This window comes from Pristiophorus japonicus, chromosome 2 (genome assembly GCF_044704955.1).
Source record: "Pristiophorus japonicus isolate sPriJap1 chromosome 2, sPriJap1.hap1, whole genome shotgun sequence".
NCBI lineage: Eukaryota > Metazoa > Chordata > Chondrichthyes > Pristiophoridae > Pristiophorus > Pristiophorus japonicus.
Genome location: NC_091978.1, coordinates 24,052,136 through 24,070,241, shown reverse-complemented (window position 1 = coordinate 24,070,241; position 18,106 = coordinate 24,052,136). Strand labels below are relative to the sequence as shown.

At 45.5% G+C, this 18,106-nt stretch overlaps 1 protein-coding gene across 2 annotated transcripts in view; it reads right to left on the bottom strand.

Annotated features, from left to right (window-relative positions):
• The window catches only part of LOC139229685 (histone-lysine N-methyltransferase Smyd1-like), a 71,706-nt gene extending 54,226 nt beyond the window's left edge, over nt 1–17,480 (bottom strand). For both annotated transcript variants that reach the window (XM_070861207.1, XM_070861214.1), the window contains exon 1: nt 17,165–17,480. In XM_070861207.1, coding sequence (XP_070717308.1) covers nt 17,165–17,301 — 137 coding nt within the window. In that variant the 5' untranslated portion in view covers nt 17,302–17,480. The remainder of the gene's footprint in view (nt 1–17,164) is intronic.
• Between the last annotated feature and the right edge of the window lie 626 nt (nt 17,481–18,106).

The window sequence follows — 18,106 nt, the reverse complement described above, 5'->3', positions numbered from 1 at the left end:
ACTCATTACATTTTTAGCCTCGAATTCACAAAAACAACTGGATTCAGCCTTCTCGTCTTCTCTAACTTTCTCCAACTGGTGAAGGAGAAGAGCACTCGCCATTTGGCTCCCACCCTCGCTCAACCATCTCACCACTGAACAGGCCAACAATTGAGGTCCAGAGCCTCACGGTGCAGCAAGCCTTCTGTAAGCTACTTGTGTGTGCCCGGGCTGTATTACAAGCACTGATGGTTGGAGCAGTGACACAGTCCCCTGCATAACCTTTCTTATCTGTCTCCATCCAGCTTTCGATCCATCAGCCTAGTGTCAACGGCACAAGGAACGGAATTTCACACCAGCCACACACTGCTGCTTGCTGAGTGATGTGGGTCTGGTTTGTTTCTATATATGGAGGCAGACTGGCAGACAAGTCGATGTTCTTCATTTTTAGCAAGGGAATGCAGAGTTGTGTCGAATGGAGCCTTACTCGAGATTCCACAGGCAACAACAGGCGGATTCACTCAGTATTTTCACTCTGATTCAAAAATGGGACATTTGACAAGGGGCCACTGGGGCACAGAGCCTCACTAACAACAACAGCAAAAACTTGCATTTATATAGCGCCTTAAACAAAACGCTTCACACAAGCATCATCAGTGAAAATTTGATATCAAACCACATAAGACCTTGCACCATCATTCCTTTTGTTATTTAATTTCTCCTACCTTCCACCCTATCATAAAAAATAGGAGCAGGAGTAGGCCATAAGGCCCCTTGAGTCCACTCCACCATTCAATAAGATCATGGCTGATCTACGACCTTAACCCATATCCCTTAATTCCTTTGGAGTCCAAAATTCTATCTATCTCAGCCTTGAATATACTCAACAACTCAGCATCCACAGCCCTTTGGGTCAGAGAATTTCAAAGATTCACAAGATTTCTGAGTGAAGAAATTCTCCTCATCTCAGTCTTAAAAGGCCAGCCCCTATCCTGGGACCATGCCCTCTAGTTCTCGACTCTCTACCCACAGATTTTCCCTTTCCTCCCAGACCCTCACCCCCTTTCCCTGCAGCTGCACTTGCTTAAAATCTGTTACATCTCAAACTTTTTCCAATTCTGAAGAAACATAGAAACATAGAAAATAGTTGCAGGAGTAGGCCATTCGGCCCCTTGAGCCTGCACCACTATTCAATAAGATCATGGCTGATCATGCAACTTCAATACCCCATTCCTGCTTTCTCTCCGTACCCCTTGATCTCTTTAGCTGTAAGGGTCACATCTCACGTCCTTTTGAATATATCTAACGAACTGGCCTCAACAACATTCTGTGATAGAGAATTCCACAGGTTCACAATTTTCTGAGTGAAGAAGTTTCTCCTCATCACGGTCCTAAATGGCTTACCCTGCACCTGGGCAGAATCGGAACCAATGTCCTCGGGGGAGTGTTTGCTAGTGCTGTTGGGGAGGAGTTAAACTAATATGGCAGGGGGATGGGAACCAATGCAGGGAGATAGAGGGAAACAAAAAGGAGGCAAAAACAAAAGACAGAAAGGAGATGAGGAAAAGTGGAGGGCAGAGAAACCCAAGGCAAAGAACAAAAAGGGCCATTGTACAGCAAAATTCTAAAAGGACAGAGGGTGTTAAAAAAACAAGCCTAAAGGCTTTGTGTCTTAATGCAAGGAGTATCCGCAATAAGGTGGATGAATTAACTGTGCAAATAGATGTTAACAAATATGATGTAATTGGGATTACGGAGACGTGGCTCCAGGATGAGCAGGGCTGGGAACTCAACATCCAGGGGTATTCAACATTCAGGAAGGATAGAATAAAAGGAAAAGGAGGTGGGGTAGCATTGCTGGTTAAGGAGGAGATTAAGGCAATAGTTAGGAAGGACATTAGCTTGGATGATGTGGAATCTATATGGGTAGAGCTGCAGAACACCAAAGGGCAAAAAACGTTAGTGGGAGTTGTGTACAGACCTCCAAACAGTAGTAGTGATGTTGGGGAGGGCATCAAACAGGAAATTAGGGGTGCGTGCAATAAAGGTGCAGCAGTTATAATGGGTGACTTTAATATGCACATAGATTGGGCTAACCAAACTGGAAGCAATACGGTGGAGGAGGATTTTCTGGAGTGCATAAGGGATGGTTTTTTAGACCAATATGTCGAGGAACCAACTAGGGGGGAGGCCATCTTAGACTGGGTGTTATGTAATGAGAAAGGATTAATTAGCAATCTCGTTGTGCGAGGCCCCTTGGGGAAGAGTGACCATAATATGGTGGAATTCTGCATTAGGATGGAGAATGAAACAGTTAACTCAGAGACCATGGTCCAGAACTTAAAGAAGGCTAACTTTGAAGGTATGAGGCGTGAATTGGCTGAGATGGATTGGCGAATGATACTTAAGGGGTTGACTGTGGATGGGCAATGGCAGACATTTAGAGACCGCATGGATGAACTACAACAATTGTACATTCCTGTCTGGCATAGAAATAAAAAAGGGAAGGTGGCTCAACCGTGGCTATCAAGGGAAATCAGGGATAGTATTAAAGCCAAGGAAGTGGCATACAAATTGGCCAGAAATAGCAGCGAACCTGGGGACTGGGAGAAATTTAGAACTCAGCAGAGGAGGACAAAGGGTTTGATTAGGGCAGGGAAAATGGAGTACGAGAAGAAGCTTGCAGGGAACATTAAGACGGATTGCAAAAGTTTCTATAGATATGTAAAGAGAAAAAGGTTAGTAAAGACAAACGTAGGTCCCCTGCAGTCAGAATCAGGGGAAGTCATAACGGGGAACAAAGAAATGGCGGACCAATTGAACAAGTACTTTGGTTCGGTATTCACGAAGGAGGACACGAACAACCTTCCGGTTATAAAAGGGGTCGGGGGGTCTAGTAAGGAGGAGGAACTGAGGGAAATCCTTATTAGCCGGGAAATTGTGTTGGGGAAATTGATGGGATTGAAGGCCGATAAATCCCCAGGGCCTGATGGACTGCATCCCAGAGTACTTAAGGAGGTGGCCTTGGAAATAGTGGATGCGTTGACAGTCATTTTCCAACATTCCATTGACTCTGGATCAGTTCCTATGGAGTGGAGGGTAGCCAATGTAACCCCACTTTTTAAAAAAGGAGGGAGAGAGAAAACAGGGAATTATAGACCGGTCAGCCTGACATCGGTAGTGGGTAAAATGATGGAATCAATTATTAAGGATGTCATAGCAGTGCATTTGGAAAGAGGTGACATGATAGGTCCAAGTCAGCATGGATTTGTGAAAGGGAAATCATGCTTGACAAATCTTCTGGAATTTTTTGAGGATGTTTCCAGTAGAGTGGATAAGGGAGAACCAGTTGATGTGGTATATTTGGACTTTCAGAAGGCGTTCTACAAGGTCCCACACAAGAGATTGATGTGCAAAGTTAGAGCACATGGGATTGGGGGTAGTGTACTGACATGGATTGAGAACTGGTTGTCAGACAGGAAGCAAAGAGTAGGAGTAAATGGGTACTTTTCAGAATGGCAGGCAGTGACTAGTGGGGTACCGCAAGGTTCTGTGCTGGGGCCCCAGCTGTTTACACTGTACATTAATGATTTAGATGAGGGGATTAAATGTAGTATCTCCAAATTTGCGGATGACACTAAGTTGGGTGGCAGTGTGAGCTGCGAGGAGGATGCTGTGAGGCTGCAGAGCGACTTGGATAGGTTAGGTGAGTGGGCAAATGCATGGCAGATGAAGTATAATGTGGATAAATGTGAGGTTATCCACTTTGGTGGTAAAAACAGAGAGACAGACTATTATCTGAATGGTGACAGATTAGGAAAAGGGGAGGTGCAAAGAGACCTGGGTGTCATGGTACATCAGTCATTGAAGGTTGGCATGCAGGTGCAGCAGGCGGTTAAGAAAGCAAATGGCATGTTGGCCTTCATAGCAAGGGGATTTGAGTACAGGGGCAGGGAGGTGTTGCTACAGTTGTACAGGGCATTGGTGAGGCCACACCTGGAGTATTGTGTACAGTTTTGGTCTCCTAACCTGAGGAAGGACATTCTTGCTATTGAGGGAGTGCAGCGAAGGTTCACCAGACTGATTCCCGGGATGGCGGGACTGACCTATCAAGAAAGACTGGATCAACTGGGCTTGTATTCACTGGAGTTCAGAAGAATGAGAGGGGACCTCATAGAAACATATAAAATTCTGACGGGGTTAGACAGGTTAGATGCAGGAAGAATGTTCCCAATATTGGGGAAGTCCAGAACCAGGGGTCACAGTCTAAGGATAAGGGGTAAGCCATTTAGGACCGAGATGCGGAGGAACTTCTTCACCCAGAGAGTGGTGAACCTGTGGAATTCTCTACCACAGAAAGTTGTTGAGGCCAATTCACTAAATATATTCAAAAAGGAGTTAGATGAAGTCCTTACTGCTAGGGGGATCAAGGGGTATGGTGAGAAAGCAGGATTGGGGTACTGAAGTTGAATGTTCAGCCATGAACTCATTGAATGGCGGTGCAGGCTAGAAGGGCCGAATGGCCTACTCCTGCACCTATTTTCTATGTTTCTATGTTTCTATGTACCCCTTATCCTTAGACTGTGACCCCTGGTTCTGGACTTCCCCAACATCAAGAACATTCTTCCTGCATCTAACCTGTCCAATCCTGTCAGAATTTTATATTTTGCTATGAGATCCCCTCTCATTCTTCTAAATTCAGTGAATATAAGCCTAGTCGATCCAGTCATTCTTCATATGTCAGTCCTGCCATCCCGGGAATCAGTCTGGTGAACCTTCGCTGCACTCCGTCAATAGCAAAAATGTCCTTCCTCAGATTAGGAGACCAAAACTGTACACAATATTCAAGGTGCGGCCTCACCAAGGCCCTGCACAACTGCAGTAAGACCTCCCTGCTCCTATACTCAAATCCTCTTAATATGAAGGCCAACATGATATTTGCCTTCTTCACCGCCATGCCAACTTTCAATGGCTGATGTACCATGAAGCATCATCAACTTGAAATGCTAACTCCATTTCACTCTCCGCAAATGCTACCTGACCTGCTGAATATTTCCAGCATTTTCTGTTTTTATTTAAGAAGATATTAGGAACAGTGACCAAAAGCTTGGTCAAAGAGGTAAGTGTTAAGGAGCATCTTAAAGGAGGAGAGAGTGAGAGGTGAGAGTTAGAGAGGCGGCGAGGTTTAGGGAGGGAATTCCAGAGCTTGGGGCCTCGGCAGCTGAAGGCACAGCCACCAATAGTGGGGGATTAAAATTGGGGATGTTCAAGAGGCCAGAATTGGAGGAGTGCAGAGATCTCGGAGGGTTGTGGGGCTTAAGGAGGTTACAGAGATAGGGAGGGGCAAGGCTATGGAGGGATTTGAAAACAAGGATGGGAATTTTAAATTACTATGTATACTACACTATTGAACCTACTCATTCATTATGTATATATTTTTCAAATGGTTATTCTGGGTAGTTACACTTCCTAGTGTAGAACCTCCTAGAAAGAGTAGGGCCTATTAGGCACCATAAAGGTAACCTATGTGTGGTGGCGGAAGTCATGGGTATGTTTTTTAATGAATACTTTGTGTCTGTTTTCACAAAAGAGAGGGGCGATGCAGACATTGCAATAAGGAAGAGGAGTGTGGAATATTATTTGAAATAAAAACCCCTCAAGCCTGCTCTACCATTTATTGAGATCATGGCTGATTTTCCACCTCAATTCCACTTTCCAGCACTGTCCCCATATCCCTTGAGTCCCAAAAATCTATCGATCTCTGCCTTGAATATACTCAATGACTGAGCTTCCACAGCTCTCTGGGATAGAGAATTCCAAAGGTTCACCACCCTCTGATTGAAGAAATTTCTCCTCATCTCAGTCCTAAATGGCTGACCCCTTATTCTGAGACTGTGATCCCTGGTTCTAGACTCCCCAGCCAGAGGAAACATCTTCCCTGCATCTACCCTGTCAAGCCCTGTAAGATTTTTATATGTTTCAATAAGATCCCCTCTCAATCTTCTAAACTCTAGAGAATATAGGCCTAGTCTACTCAATCTCTCCTCATAGGACCATCCCCCATACCAGGCATCAGTCTGGTTGCACTTCCTCTATGGCAAGTATATCCTTCCTTAGGTACAGAGACCAAAACTGCACACAATTCTCCAGGTGCGGTCTCACCAAGTCCCTATACAATTGCAGTAAGATGTCTTTACTCTTATACTCAAATCCTTCTGTAATAAGGGCCAACATACCATTTGCTTTCCTAATTGCTTGCTGTACCTGCATGTTAACTTTCAGTGATTCGTGTACAAGGACACACACCCAGGTCCCTCTGAACACCAACATTTCCCAATCTCTCACCACTTAAAAAAACACTCTGCTTTTCTATTTTTCCAACCAAAGTGGATAACTTCACATTTCTCCACATTATATTCCATTTGCCATATCCTTGTCCACTCACTTAACCTGTCTATATCCCCTTGAAGCCTCTTTGCATCCTCCTCACAACTTACATTCCCACCTAGCTTTGTATCTTCAGCAAACCTGGATATATTACATTTGATCCCCTCCTCCAAATCAATGATACAGATTGTGAATAGCTGGGGCCCAAGCGCCAACCCGAAAATGACCCGTTTATTCCTACTCTCTGTTTTCTGTCTGTTAACTAATCCTCAATCCATGCTGGTATATACCCCCAATCCCATGAGCCCTAATTTAATAACCCCTTGTGTGGCACCTTATCAAAATCTTCTGAAAATTCAAATACACTGCATCCCTCATATCTATCCTGCAAATTACAACCTCAAAAAACTGTAACAGATTTGTCAAACATGATTTCGCTTTCATAAATCCATGTTGCCCAATCCTATTATTACTTTCTAAGTGGCCTGTTAACATTTCCTTAATAATAGATTCTAGCATTTTCCCTAGTATTGATGTCAGCCTAACTGGTCTGTAGCTCCCCATTTTCTCTCTCCCTCCTTTCTTAAATAGTAGGGTTACATTTTCTACCTTCCAATCAGCGGGAACTGTTCGACAATCAATGCTTCCACTATCTCTATAGCCAACTCTTTTAAACCCTAGGATGTAGGCCTTCAGGTTGATGGGATATATTGACTTTCAGTCCCATTAATTTCTCAAGTACTATTTCATTACTAATACTAATTTCTTTCAGTTCCTCATTCTGACTAGTCACTTGGTTGCTACTATTTCCGAGTGTTTTTTGTGTTTTTTTCCATGAAGACAGACACAAAGTATTTGTTTAATACCTCTGCCATTTCCTTATTCCCCATTATAATTTCTCCTGTCCCAGCTTCTGGGGGACCCATATTTACTTTTCCTAATCTTTTCCTTTTTCCATAACGATAGAAGCTTTTACAATCTGTTTTTATGTCTCTCACTAGATTACTCTCATTATATTTCTTTATCAATTTCTTGGTCCTCCTTTGCTGAACGCTAAAATTGTCCCAATCCTCAGGCTTACTACTCTTTTAGGCAACAATATAGAATTCTTCCTTTAATCGAGCGATAAAGGAGTAAAGGGTTATGAGGGGACGGGCAGGGAAATGGAGCTGAGTCCATGATCAGATCAGCCATGATCTTATTAAATGGTGGAGCAGGCTTGAGGGGCCCAATGGTCTACTCCTGCTCCTATTTCTTATGTTCTTATGTTCTTAATCTAATAATTTATCTTGTTAGCTACAGGCGGACCATTTTTTCCATGGTGTTTTTATTCCTCAAGGAAAAGGAAATTTGTTGTGAATTATGAATTATTTCTTTAAATGTCTGCCATTGCTTCTCTACTATCAAATCCTTTAATTTATTTTCCCAACCTACCTTAGTCAACTCACCGCTCATACCTATGTAGATTGCTTTGTTCATATTTAAGACCCTAGTTTCAGTCTTAACTAAATCACTCTCAAACTCAACATAAAATTTTATCATATTATCATCACTGTTCCCTAGAGGCTCCTTTACTGCAAGGTTATTAATTAACCCTGTCTCATTGCACAATACTAGATCGAAAATTGCCAATTCCCTGGTAAGTTCCTTGATATACTGATCTCGAAAACTATTTTGAATGCATTCCATAAATTCTCTGAACTATTTCTACAAATTTGGTTTGCCAGGTCTGTATGAAAGTTATAGACCCCATGATTACTGTATTACCCTTGTTGCATGACTCTCTGATTTCCTGATTTATACTCTGCCCGACACTACAACCACTGTTAGCGGGCCTATAGACTCGTGATTTCTGCCCCTTGTTGTTTCTTAGCTCCACCCAAACTGATACTACGTTTTGTTTTTCCGAGCCAAGATAATTTCTACTGTCTTTTTCGCTTACTTTATTATTCAGGCTACCACCTCCCTCCTTCCCGCCCACCCCCCACCACCCCTCCTTTGCCATTCTCTTCTAAAAATCAAATATCCTGGAATATTTCATTCCCAACCTTGGTCACTCTGCAACCACGACTCCATGGCTATTCAATCCATTTATTTATATCTGTGCTATTAATTCACCTAGTTCTGGGGACTGAAGTAGGCCAAGTGAAGCACGTTTCAGTGAAGGTATTCAACTGGACAAGAGCTAATTCCAATGAGTTGAAAAGGGATCTGGCCCAGGTGGATTGGAAACAAAGACTGGTAGGTAAAACAGTAGGAACGAAAGAACTTGAGTTTCTATAGCGCCTTTCACAACGTCAGGATCTCCCAAAGCGCTTTATATCCAATTACTTTTGAAATGTAGTCACTGTTGTAATGTGGGAAACGCAGCATCCAATTTGTGCACAACAAAGTCCCACAAACAGAAATGTGATAATGACCAGATTTTCTCTGTTTTAATGATGTTGATTGAGAAAGAAGGTTTGCATTGATATACTTTTGAAGTATTGTCACTATAGTAATGTAGGAAGGGATAAATATTGTCCAGGACAACAGGGTGAATTCCCCTGCTCATCTTTGAATCGTGCCATGGGATCTTTTATGTTCACCTGAAAGGGCAGACTGGTCCTCAGTTTAACATCTCATCTGAAAGACGGCACCCCCTCAGAACTGCACTGAAGTGCCAACCTAGACTATGCACTCCAGTCTCGGAAGGGGGACTTGAACTTATAACCTTCAGACTCAGAGGTGGGAATGCCAAGGTTGACGCTAAAGGGCATGAACACGGCACCTGAACAGAGCAAATTGATCACAGGGAGTTTCAATGACAAGTGGCCAATTAGCATTAAATAGTTACACCGAATGATGGCATTCCCTTATGGCAGCAACTCCATGAACTCTTTTTGACATTTCATCTTGACCTTCCATCAAACTATCATCTATCAGCCCTTAGCAAGGAAAGGTTAAAATTTCGTTGTGCAACGTTACTCTTCAGTTTCGCCATATGCTGAATGCATTTAGTGACATGGTTCTGTTTTTCCCTTCATTTGTCCCCCCCGCTCCCCAAATGTCTTCCTTCCTCGCCTGAAGATGCTGACTCTGACTTGATTTTGATTCCACGGGTGTTGTAACATGCTCCCCCCACCCCCCCACCCCGGCCGTGCCCCCCCTCCTCCCGGCACCTCAGTCACGTTTCCTGTCCATACGGGAGCACAGACAATGAGCATCATCATCATAAGCAGTCCTCGGAATCGAGGAAGACTTGCTTCCACTCTAACAGTGAGTTCTCAGGTAACTGTACAGTCCAATACGGGAATTACAGTCTCTGTCACAGGTGGGACGGACATTGGTTGAAGGAAAGGGTGGGTGGGACTGGTTTGCCGCACGCTCCTTCCGCTGCCCGCGCTTGTTTTCTGCAGGCTCTCAGCGACGAGACTCGAGGTGCTCAGCGCCCTCCTGGATGCTCTTCCTCCACTTAGGGCGGTCTTTGGCCAGGGACTCCCAGGTGTCGGTGGGAATGTTGCCCTTTATCAAGGAGTCTTTGAGGGTGTCCTTGAAATGTTTCCACTGCCCACCTGGGGATCGCTCGCCGTGTCGGAGTTCCGAGTAGAGCGCTTGCTTTGGGAGTCTTGTGTCGGGCATGCGGACAATGTGGCCCGCCCAACGGAACTGGTCGAGTGTGGTCAGTGCTTCGATGCTGGGGATGTTGGCCTGGTGCAGGCTCGAAGGGCCGAATGGCCTACTCCTGCACCTATTTTCTATGTTTCTATCAAGAACACTGACGTTGGTGCGTCTGTCCTCCCAGGAGATTTGCAGGATCTTGCGGAGACATCGTTGGTGGTATGTTTGAAGGCAGAGCTGCCGTTGCTCAGCCCAGTCCTGTTCTCACCCGACACCCGCACACATGCCCTTCACAGATCGGCCAATCCAGCACAGAACGGAGAGCAAAACCAGGCTCTTCCTGGTCTGCCTGGCTCAGTGCCAGTCTGTGTGGCACATTTACCCACATTGTGGGCGCAGTCGGGTAGTGTTTATGGTCCCGGACTAGCAACTCGGGGCATGTCAGTTCAAATCGCACCATAAGAAAGAAAGAAAGACTTGCATTTATATAGCGACTTTCACGACCACCGGACGTCTCAAAGTGCTTTACAGCCAATGAAGTACTTTTGGAGTTGTTGTCACTGTTGTTATGTGGGAGACGCAGCAACCAATTTGTGCACAAGCAAGTTCCCAGAAACAGCAATGTGATAATGAACAGATGTGATAATCTGTTTTTGTTATGTTGATTGAGAGATAAATATTGTCCCTACTCTTCTTCGAAATAGTGCCATGGGATCTTTTACATCCACTTGAGAGAGCAGACGGGGCCTCGGTTTAATGTCGCATCCAAAAGACGTCACCTCCAACAGTGCAGCGCTCCCTCAGAGTTGAGTTGTGAGTGGCTTAACCAGTCATGTGATGTTCACAAGACTCAATAAAACCCCAGCCAGTTAGGTTCAGGGGATCCACGATGAGGCAGGTAGTTGTGAGCCTGGTGGTTGAACTGGTAATGTGAAGTGTGATTGTTAAAGCTTTGTTAATAAAGCAACTAGTTCTTAAGAGCAATGTGTAGCTATGAATTCTTAAGCAAAGAACCCACAAAGCAAATACATTGCACCATCCAACCCCAGCCTCATCTAACTCACCGTCCCCAAGTCTCCCCTATTGGGTCTCCGCCTTGGAGCACTTCCACCTCTTCCATCCCTCACATATCCCTTTTCAAATCCTTAACGTTTACTGCCCCCTAACTTTCTCCCTTCTTACTTCCGTCAGCCCCAACACTGAGCAACTCCCCATCCTCAGTGATCTCAGCCTGTTCTTCAAATCCCTGTTGTTTTGACATAAAGAAGGAAAGAACTTGCATTTATAAAGTGCTTTTCACGTCCTCAGTATGCCCCAAAGCACTTTACAGCCAGTGACCTACTTTTGAGGTATAGTCACTGCAGGCGGAAATGAAGCCCACACAGCAGTGAGATAAATGGCCAGATAATTTGTTCTTTGTGGTGTTGAATTGAGAGGTAAATGTTGGTCAGGACACCAGGAGAACTCGCGTGCTGTTCTGAATTAGCACCATGGGATCTTTTACATCCTCCTTGGTTCAAAGTCTCACCCAAAAAACTTTCAACAGTGCAGCACTCCATCACTGAAGGATTGGCCTGGATTATATGCTCTGGAGTGGGGCTTGAACGTAGAACTTTCCGACGTATAATTGAGAGCACTATCGATTGAATATTCAGAGATGCTTTTGAGTGCTGGCTTTTTTATAGCTGTGCAACCTTTGGAAGCAGATGGTCATTTCTTGCGAGTTTTCTCGTCTGCCATATGTCTCGTGGGAGGAAAACCTGGAGCCTGCAGATGCCTCATTTTACCATATGCAAGGACAACAGGTTCAATGGGCTAGAAATTTGGTTGGAGGGTTCCTAAGGCGCTAATGTAGCGCTGGAAAATTTTTAAAGATGGAAACAGCAACTTTCAGTGGTTGTGCCCTGAGAGTGGAGCGGAGCGCCAAGGAAAGCGTTCCACACTTGTCTTAGGGCACTAGGCCGGGTGAGCAACTGAATATCCCGAGCTAAAGAGCCGGCTTCGTAATGACCTACGAGAGGCCTTCCTGCAACAACAACAAAAACCGGACCAATCAACACAAAAATATTCCCTCTACATTACTCACCCCAAATAAAGTTAAATCGTAAAAAGATATATGCTACTCACACTTACCTCATGCGGTCATTCCTTCCCTTAGCGCCCCGGGACAGCTCGGACCGCCAGCTTTCTCTGGCGGTGGCACTACGGGTGCCAAATTTTGCCTGTGTGTCGATACCGGGGGCGTAGCACACCGGCGCGATGCTCCCGGGCGATACTCCTCAGCACCGCCGGTGCCGGCACACTGAATTTGCCGATAGGCGTGAAGGTCGACGCTAACGGCTGCAAACCCTTTAGCGCCCCTGTAGCCCGCCCCCCCCCCCCCCACCTCCCCCACCCCACCTCCCCCATACAATTCTTTACTTCCTGCTGTCACAAGTTTGGATTCTAGCTCCGTGCGAAAATTTACCACTGGAAATGGCGACGTCAGCATTTCCCCTTCAGTGATCGCAGTGTAGTTGCGAGCTCTTGACAATAGTTGGCACTGTGGCACATAAATCTAGGCTGACACTCCAGTGCTGTACTGAGGGAGTGCTGCACTGTCGGAGGTGCCGTCTTTCAGATCAGACATTAAACCAAGGGCCCCGTCTGCCCTCTCACATGGACGTAAAAGATCCCATGTCCCATGGAGTACTGCGTGCAGTTTTGGTCACCTTACATAAGGAAGGATATACTAGCTTTGGAGCGGGTACAGAGACGATTCACTAGGCTGATTCCGGAGATGACGGGGTTACCTTATGATGATAGATTGAGTAGACTGGGTCTTTACTCGTTGGAGTTCAGAAGGATGAGGGGTGATCTTATGGAAACATTTAAAATAATGAAAGGGATAGACAAGATAGAGGCAGAGACGTTGTTTCCACTGGTCGGGGAGACTAGAACTAGGGGGCACAGCCTCAAAATACGGGGGAGCCAATTTAAAACCGAGTTGAGAAGGAATTTCTTCTCCCAGAGGGTTGTGAATCTGTGGAATTCTCTGCCCAAGGAAGCAGTTGAGGCTAGCTCATTGAATGTATTCAAGTCACAGATAGATAGATTTTTAACCAATAAGGGAATTAAGGTTATGGGGAGCGGGCGGGTAAGTGGAGCTGAGTCCACGGCCAGATCAGCCATGATCTTTTTGAATGGCGGAGCAGGCTCGAGGGGCTAGATGGCCTACTCCTGTTCCTAATTCTTATGTTCTTATGTTTTTATTATTTCGAAGAAGAGCGGGGGAGATAGCCCTGGTGTTCTGGCCAATATTTATCCCTCAAGTAACGTAACAAAAACAAATGATCTGGTCATTATCATATTGCTGTTAGTGGGAGCTTGCTGTGCGCAAATTGACTGCCACGTTTCACAGATTACAACAGTGACTACACTCCAAAAGCACTTCATTGGTCAGGAAAGGTGCCATTTCGATGCAAGTCTTTCTTTTCTTTACTTATTGGTGTTTTCCTCATTTTCCGAATGTCTATTTTTGAATTTGATGCCTGCTTGTTCAATCAGTCCACTAATGGCTGCATTCTGGGCCCACATTATTTACTTCATTTCATCCATTCTATGGAATGGCCATATTTAATTTGTCAATCGCAGTTATTTAATCCATTCACGAGGAAAGGCTCGGGTGGAGCACGGACTGGTTGAGCCGAATAGCCTGTTTCTGTGCCATATATCCTCTGTAATTACATTTCCAACTTTTGTGCCTTATTTTAGTTACTTAATTTCAACTACCTGAGAATTTGTGAATCCCACCTATTAATTTCCTTGATTTATTAACTCTTGTGTTCCGTACTTCACTTTATTTAATTAATTTCTCCAGATTCTCCGGTTAAAGCACTTTTAATTCGGAAAGCTGCAAAGTAACAGAGGGAGCCATTAACAGCGGTATCAAACAACACCCATTCACCAATAAGCTGCTCACGCTCGGTTCGGCTTCTGCCAGAACCTCACAGCTCCACGTCTTGAAATAGCTTTGGTCCAGATGTAGATGCAAGAACACAATGCTGGTTTCCCTCAAGCCAGTTTTTAACTGAGTAGGGAACCAAGGAACCCTAGGAAAACTGAGGTCAGTTGGAGACTGCAGCAAAACACTCCCACAGGAAAAGAGAACACAAAGGAAGATGGCTGTGATTTAATGGAAGCCAATCATGAGAGTCCCAGGATGTTGCTGCAGCTGTTTCTCAGGGAAGTGTCCTCTGCCCAACCATCTTCAGCTGCTTCATCACTGACTGCTCCTGCAGAAGGTCCAGACTGGGGCTGTTCACTGATAATCCCACAGCGTTCAGCTCCATTCACAATGCTGCCGATAATGAAGCTGTCCGTGCCAATCTATAGCAGGACCCTGAGCACATCATCATCATCATCATAGGCAGTCCCTCGGAATCGAGGAAGACTTGCTTCTACTCTAAAAATGAGTCCTTAGGTGGCTGAACAGTCCAATACAAGAACCACAGTCCCTGTCACAGGTGGGACAGACAGTCGTTGAGGGAAAGGGGGGGATGGGCCAAGTTTGCCACACACTCTTTCCGCTGCCTGCGCTTGATTTCTGCACGCTCTCGGCGATGGGACTCGAGGTGCTCAGCGCCCTCCCGGATGCACTTCCTCCACTTTGGGCAGTCATCGGCCAGGGACTCCCAGGTATCGGTGGGGATGTTGCATTTTTTTTAAGGAAGCTTTGAGGGTGTCCTTGTAACGTTTCCTCTGCCCACTTTTGGCTCATTTGCTGTGAAGGAATTCCGAGTAGAGCGCTTGCTTTGGGAGTCTCGTGTCTGGCATGCGAACGATGTGGCCTGCCCAGCGGCGCTGATCAAGTGTGGGCAGTGCTTCAATGCTGAGGATGTTGGCCTAGTTGAGGACGGTAATGTTGGTGTGTCTGTCCTCCCAGGGGATTTGTAGGATCTTGAACACAATCCAGGCAGGTAATTGTCTCGCCGCACAGGTAATGATCATCTCGAACAAGATTTGGCCTAACCATATCCCCCTGGTCTCCAACGACGCCATCATCACTGAGTCCCCCTCAATCAACAGCTTGGAGGGGTCACCATTGACCAGAGGCTGAACTGGACCAGCCACATCAATAGCACAGCTCCAAGTGCAAAGCAAGGTTGGGTACTCTGCAACAAGTGGCTCACCTCCTGACCACTCAAAGCCTCTCATAATTTACAAGGCTCAAGTCAGGACTGTGATGCAATACTCACATAGGATTGTCCTATGATGAGAGATTGAGTAGACTAGGCCTATATTATCTAGAGTTTAGAAGAATGAGAGGTGATCTCATTGAAACAGGGCTCATTACAGGGCTTGACTGGGTAGATGCAGGGAGGATGTTTCCCCCAGCTGGGGAGTCTAGAACCAGGGTTCACAGTCTCAGAATAAGTGGTCAGCCATTTAGGATTGAGAGGAGCAGAAATGTCTTCACTCAGAGGGTGGTGAATCTTTGGAATTCTATACCCCAGAGGGATGTGGAGGCTCAGTCGTTGAGTATATTCAAGACAGAGATCGATAGATTTTGGGATATTAAGGGAATCAAGGGATATGGGGATAGTGCAGGAAAGTGGAGTTGAGGTAGAAGATCAGCCATGATCTTATTGAATAGTGGAGCAGGCTCAAAGGGCCGATTAGCCACTGGCCTGGATGGGCACAGCGGAAACAACATTTGAAGCTCGATACCATCTCGGACCGAGTGGTCTGCTTGATCGGTAATCCCTGCCACTGGACTCAACACCCAGCCCCTCCATTGCCAGCACACTATGGCTGCAGTACGTACAATCTACGAGATTCACTGCAACAACTCACCAACTTCATTTCAACATCACATCCCAGCCCACAACCTCGACAAGCACCAAGAAAGGTAAGGGCAGCAGAATCAGAGGAACATCATCCCCTCCACATTCTCCTCGAAGCCACAACAATCCTGACTTGGACACACAGCACCATTCCTTCATCATCACCAGGTTAAATTCCTGGAATATCCCACCAAACATCATTAACAGGGAACCTCATCACCACAAGCATTTTCAACAGCAGACCCACCACCGCCTTCTCAGGGCAACTAGGGACAGGCAATTAAAAAAATAACGAGGCTTTGTCAATGTTGCCTGCATCCTAATAACAAATAAGCAAAATTATAAGAAGCCACTCATTTGTGGTTTCCACAGAATAATGGACAGAATTCGGAAACTCAGCCCCTAAAGAAATATCTCCACTTTGAAAACCTGCTAAGATCAGTTACTGAGCTCAGTAGCTCACCACTGAACATCACTAAAAAGACAGCTTGTTTGATCATTATCACGTTGCTGTTTACGGGAGCTTGCTGCGTGCAAATTGACCGCCGCATTTCCTACAGTGACTACACTTCAGAAAGCACTTCAATGGCTGTCAAGCACTGTAGGAGGTCTGGTGGTCATAAAAGGCACTGTAGAAATGCAAGTCTTTCTTTCTTTACTGCAGGACTACAGAATCCCATTGAACCAAGAACTCAGCTTCAAGAGAACAGGAGAGAAAATTAGGAGAGGGAAACACCCTGAAAGAATTCACACAAGAAACTCCATCAATTAGACATTAAATAATAAATGAAATATTGCACAAGTGCTGCTATAAAAAGAAGGAAAGAAAGACTTGGATTTATATAGCGCCTTTCATGAACACCAGGCGTCTCAAAGCGCTTTACAGCCAATGAAGTATTTGGGAGTGTAGTCATTGTTGTAATGTAGGAAACGCAGCAGCCAATTTGCGCACAGCAAGCTCCCACAAACAGCAATGTGATAATGACCAGATAATTAATTTTTTTGTTATGTTGTTTGAGGAATAAATATTAGCCAGGACACCGGGGATAACTCACCTGTTCTTCTTCGAAATAGTGCCATGAACAGACGGGACCTCGGTTTAATGTCTCATCGGAAAGATGGCACCTTCGGCAGTGCGGTGCTCCCTCAGCACTGCACTGGAGTGTCAGCCTTGATTTCTTTGGTGCTCAAGTCCCTGGAGTGGGACTAGAACCCACAACCTTCTAACTCAGAGGCAAGAGTCCTACCCCCTGAGCCACAGCTCAGGTTTAAATAAGGACTACCCATACACGACCCTAAACCGACTACTACTGCCTACAATGGAGCAACAGGAAGCAGTTTGTGTTGCGCAATAAGTGGACGTACTAACTTACTTGTCAAACACAACTGCAGAGTACGCTGGCTCAGCGAAGACCACATCGCCACTCCAAAAGTCCTGCTTCGACTTCAGGCCCCTGCCCTTGCCGTCCGTGTCGAAGATTTCTACTTTTTCCATGTCGCCAGCCGTCATTGAGGGAATGAGCGAGAGCACAGCAGAACGGGCTTTAACCTTGGCCACTTAATCTCCAGTTATCTTGGCACCTTCAGAGGCCTGTAAACCAGCTCTATACATGGTCTGCCTCATCCAGCCTGTACCAAATCAGAAAGGGTGGAGGGGCAGGGAGAGATGGGGGTCGAGGGGGGGACATAACCCACTGAGATGTTGGGCCGAGATTAATTTATAAAAACGCATCCCTGCAACTGCTGACAAAGAATCATGGTCATAGGAATTGTCTATTTTCAAAGACAGAAGAGGCGTTTGCCCGAGTTAGTTTATTAATCCTGCAATGTTGTGTATATTATCTCTTTCCCCCCCCACCCCCCACCCCCGGCTTCAGAAGGGGGACTGCAGCCAGTGGGTTTATTTTTGGAAAACAGATGCCCCTGTCCATCAAAGTGCGGCAGCTGAAGAGAGGCAGCCATTTGTTGTGGGACTTGCTGAAAAGCTATCAAAGATCCACAGGTTTCCTGAATTCCTGCACATTGCACAGCAGGGTGTGCCAGTGGTCGAAAACATTAGCGAACGCAAAGGCTCGAGAAAGCTCTGCAGAAAGTTCTGGAAACCTGTGAAAAGGCTTACGACGAAGGTTGAATAATTGGATGGGAATTATTAGAACTGTTTGCGCTGGGCATGCAACCTAAGAATGCTTAAGTTAAGCTCACCCGGTGGTTGAGTTAGATGAGAAACCGTTTTGCTACTTGACTTCGGTAAAACATGGACAGACTGGTGAAACATGGCGACACACGGCAGATAAAGTTTAATGCAGAAAAGTGGG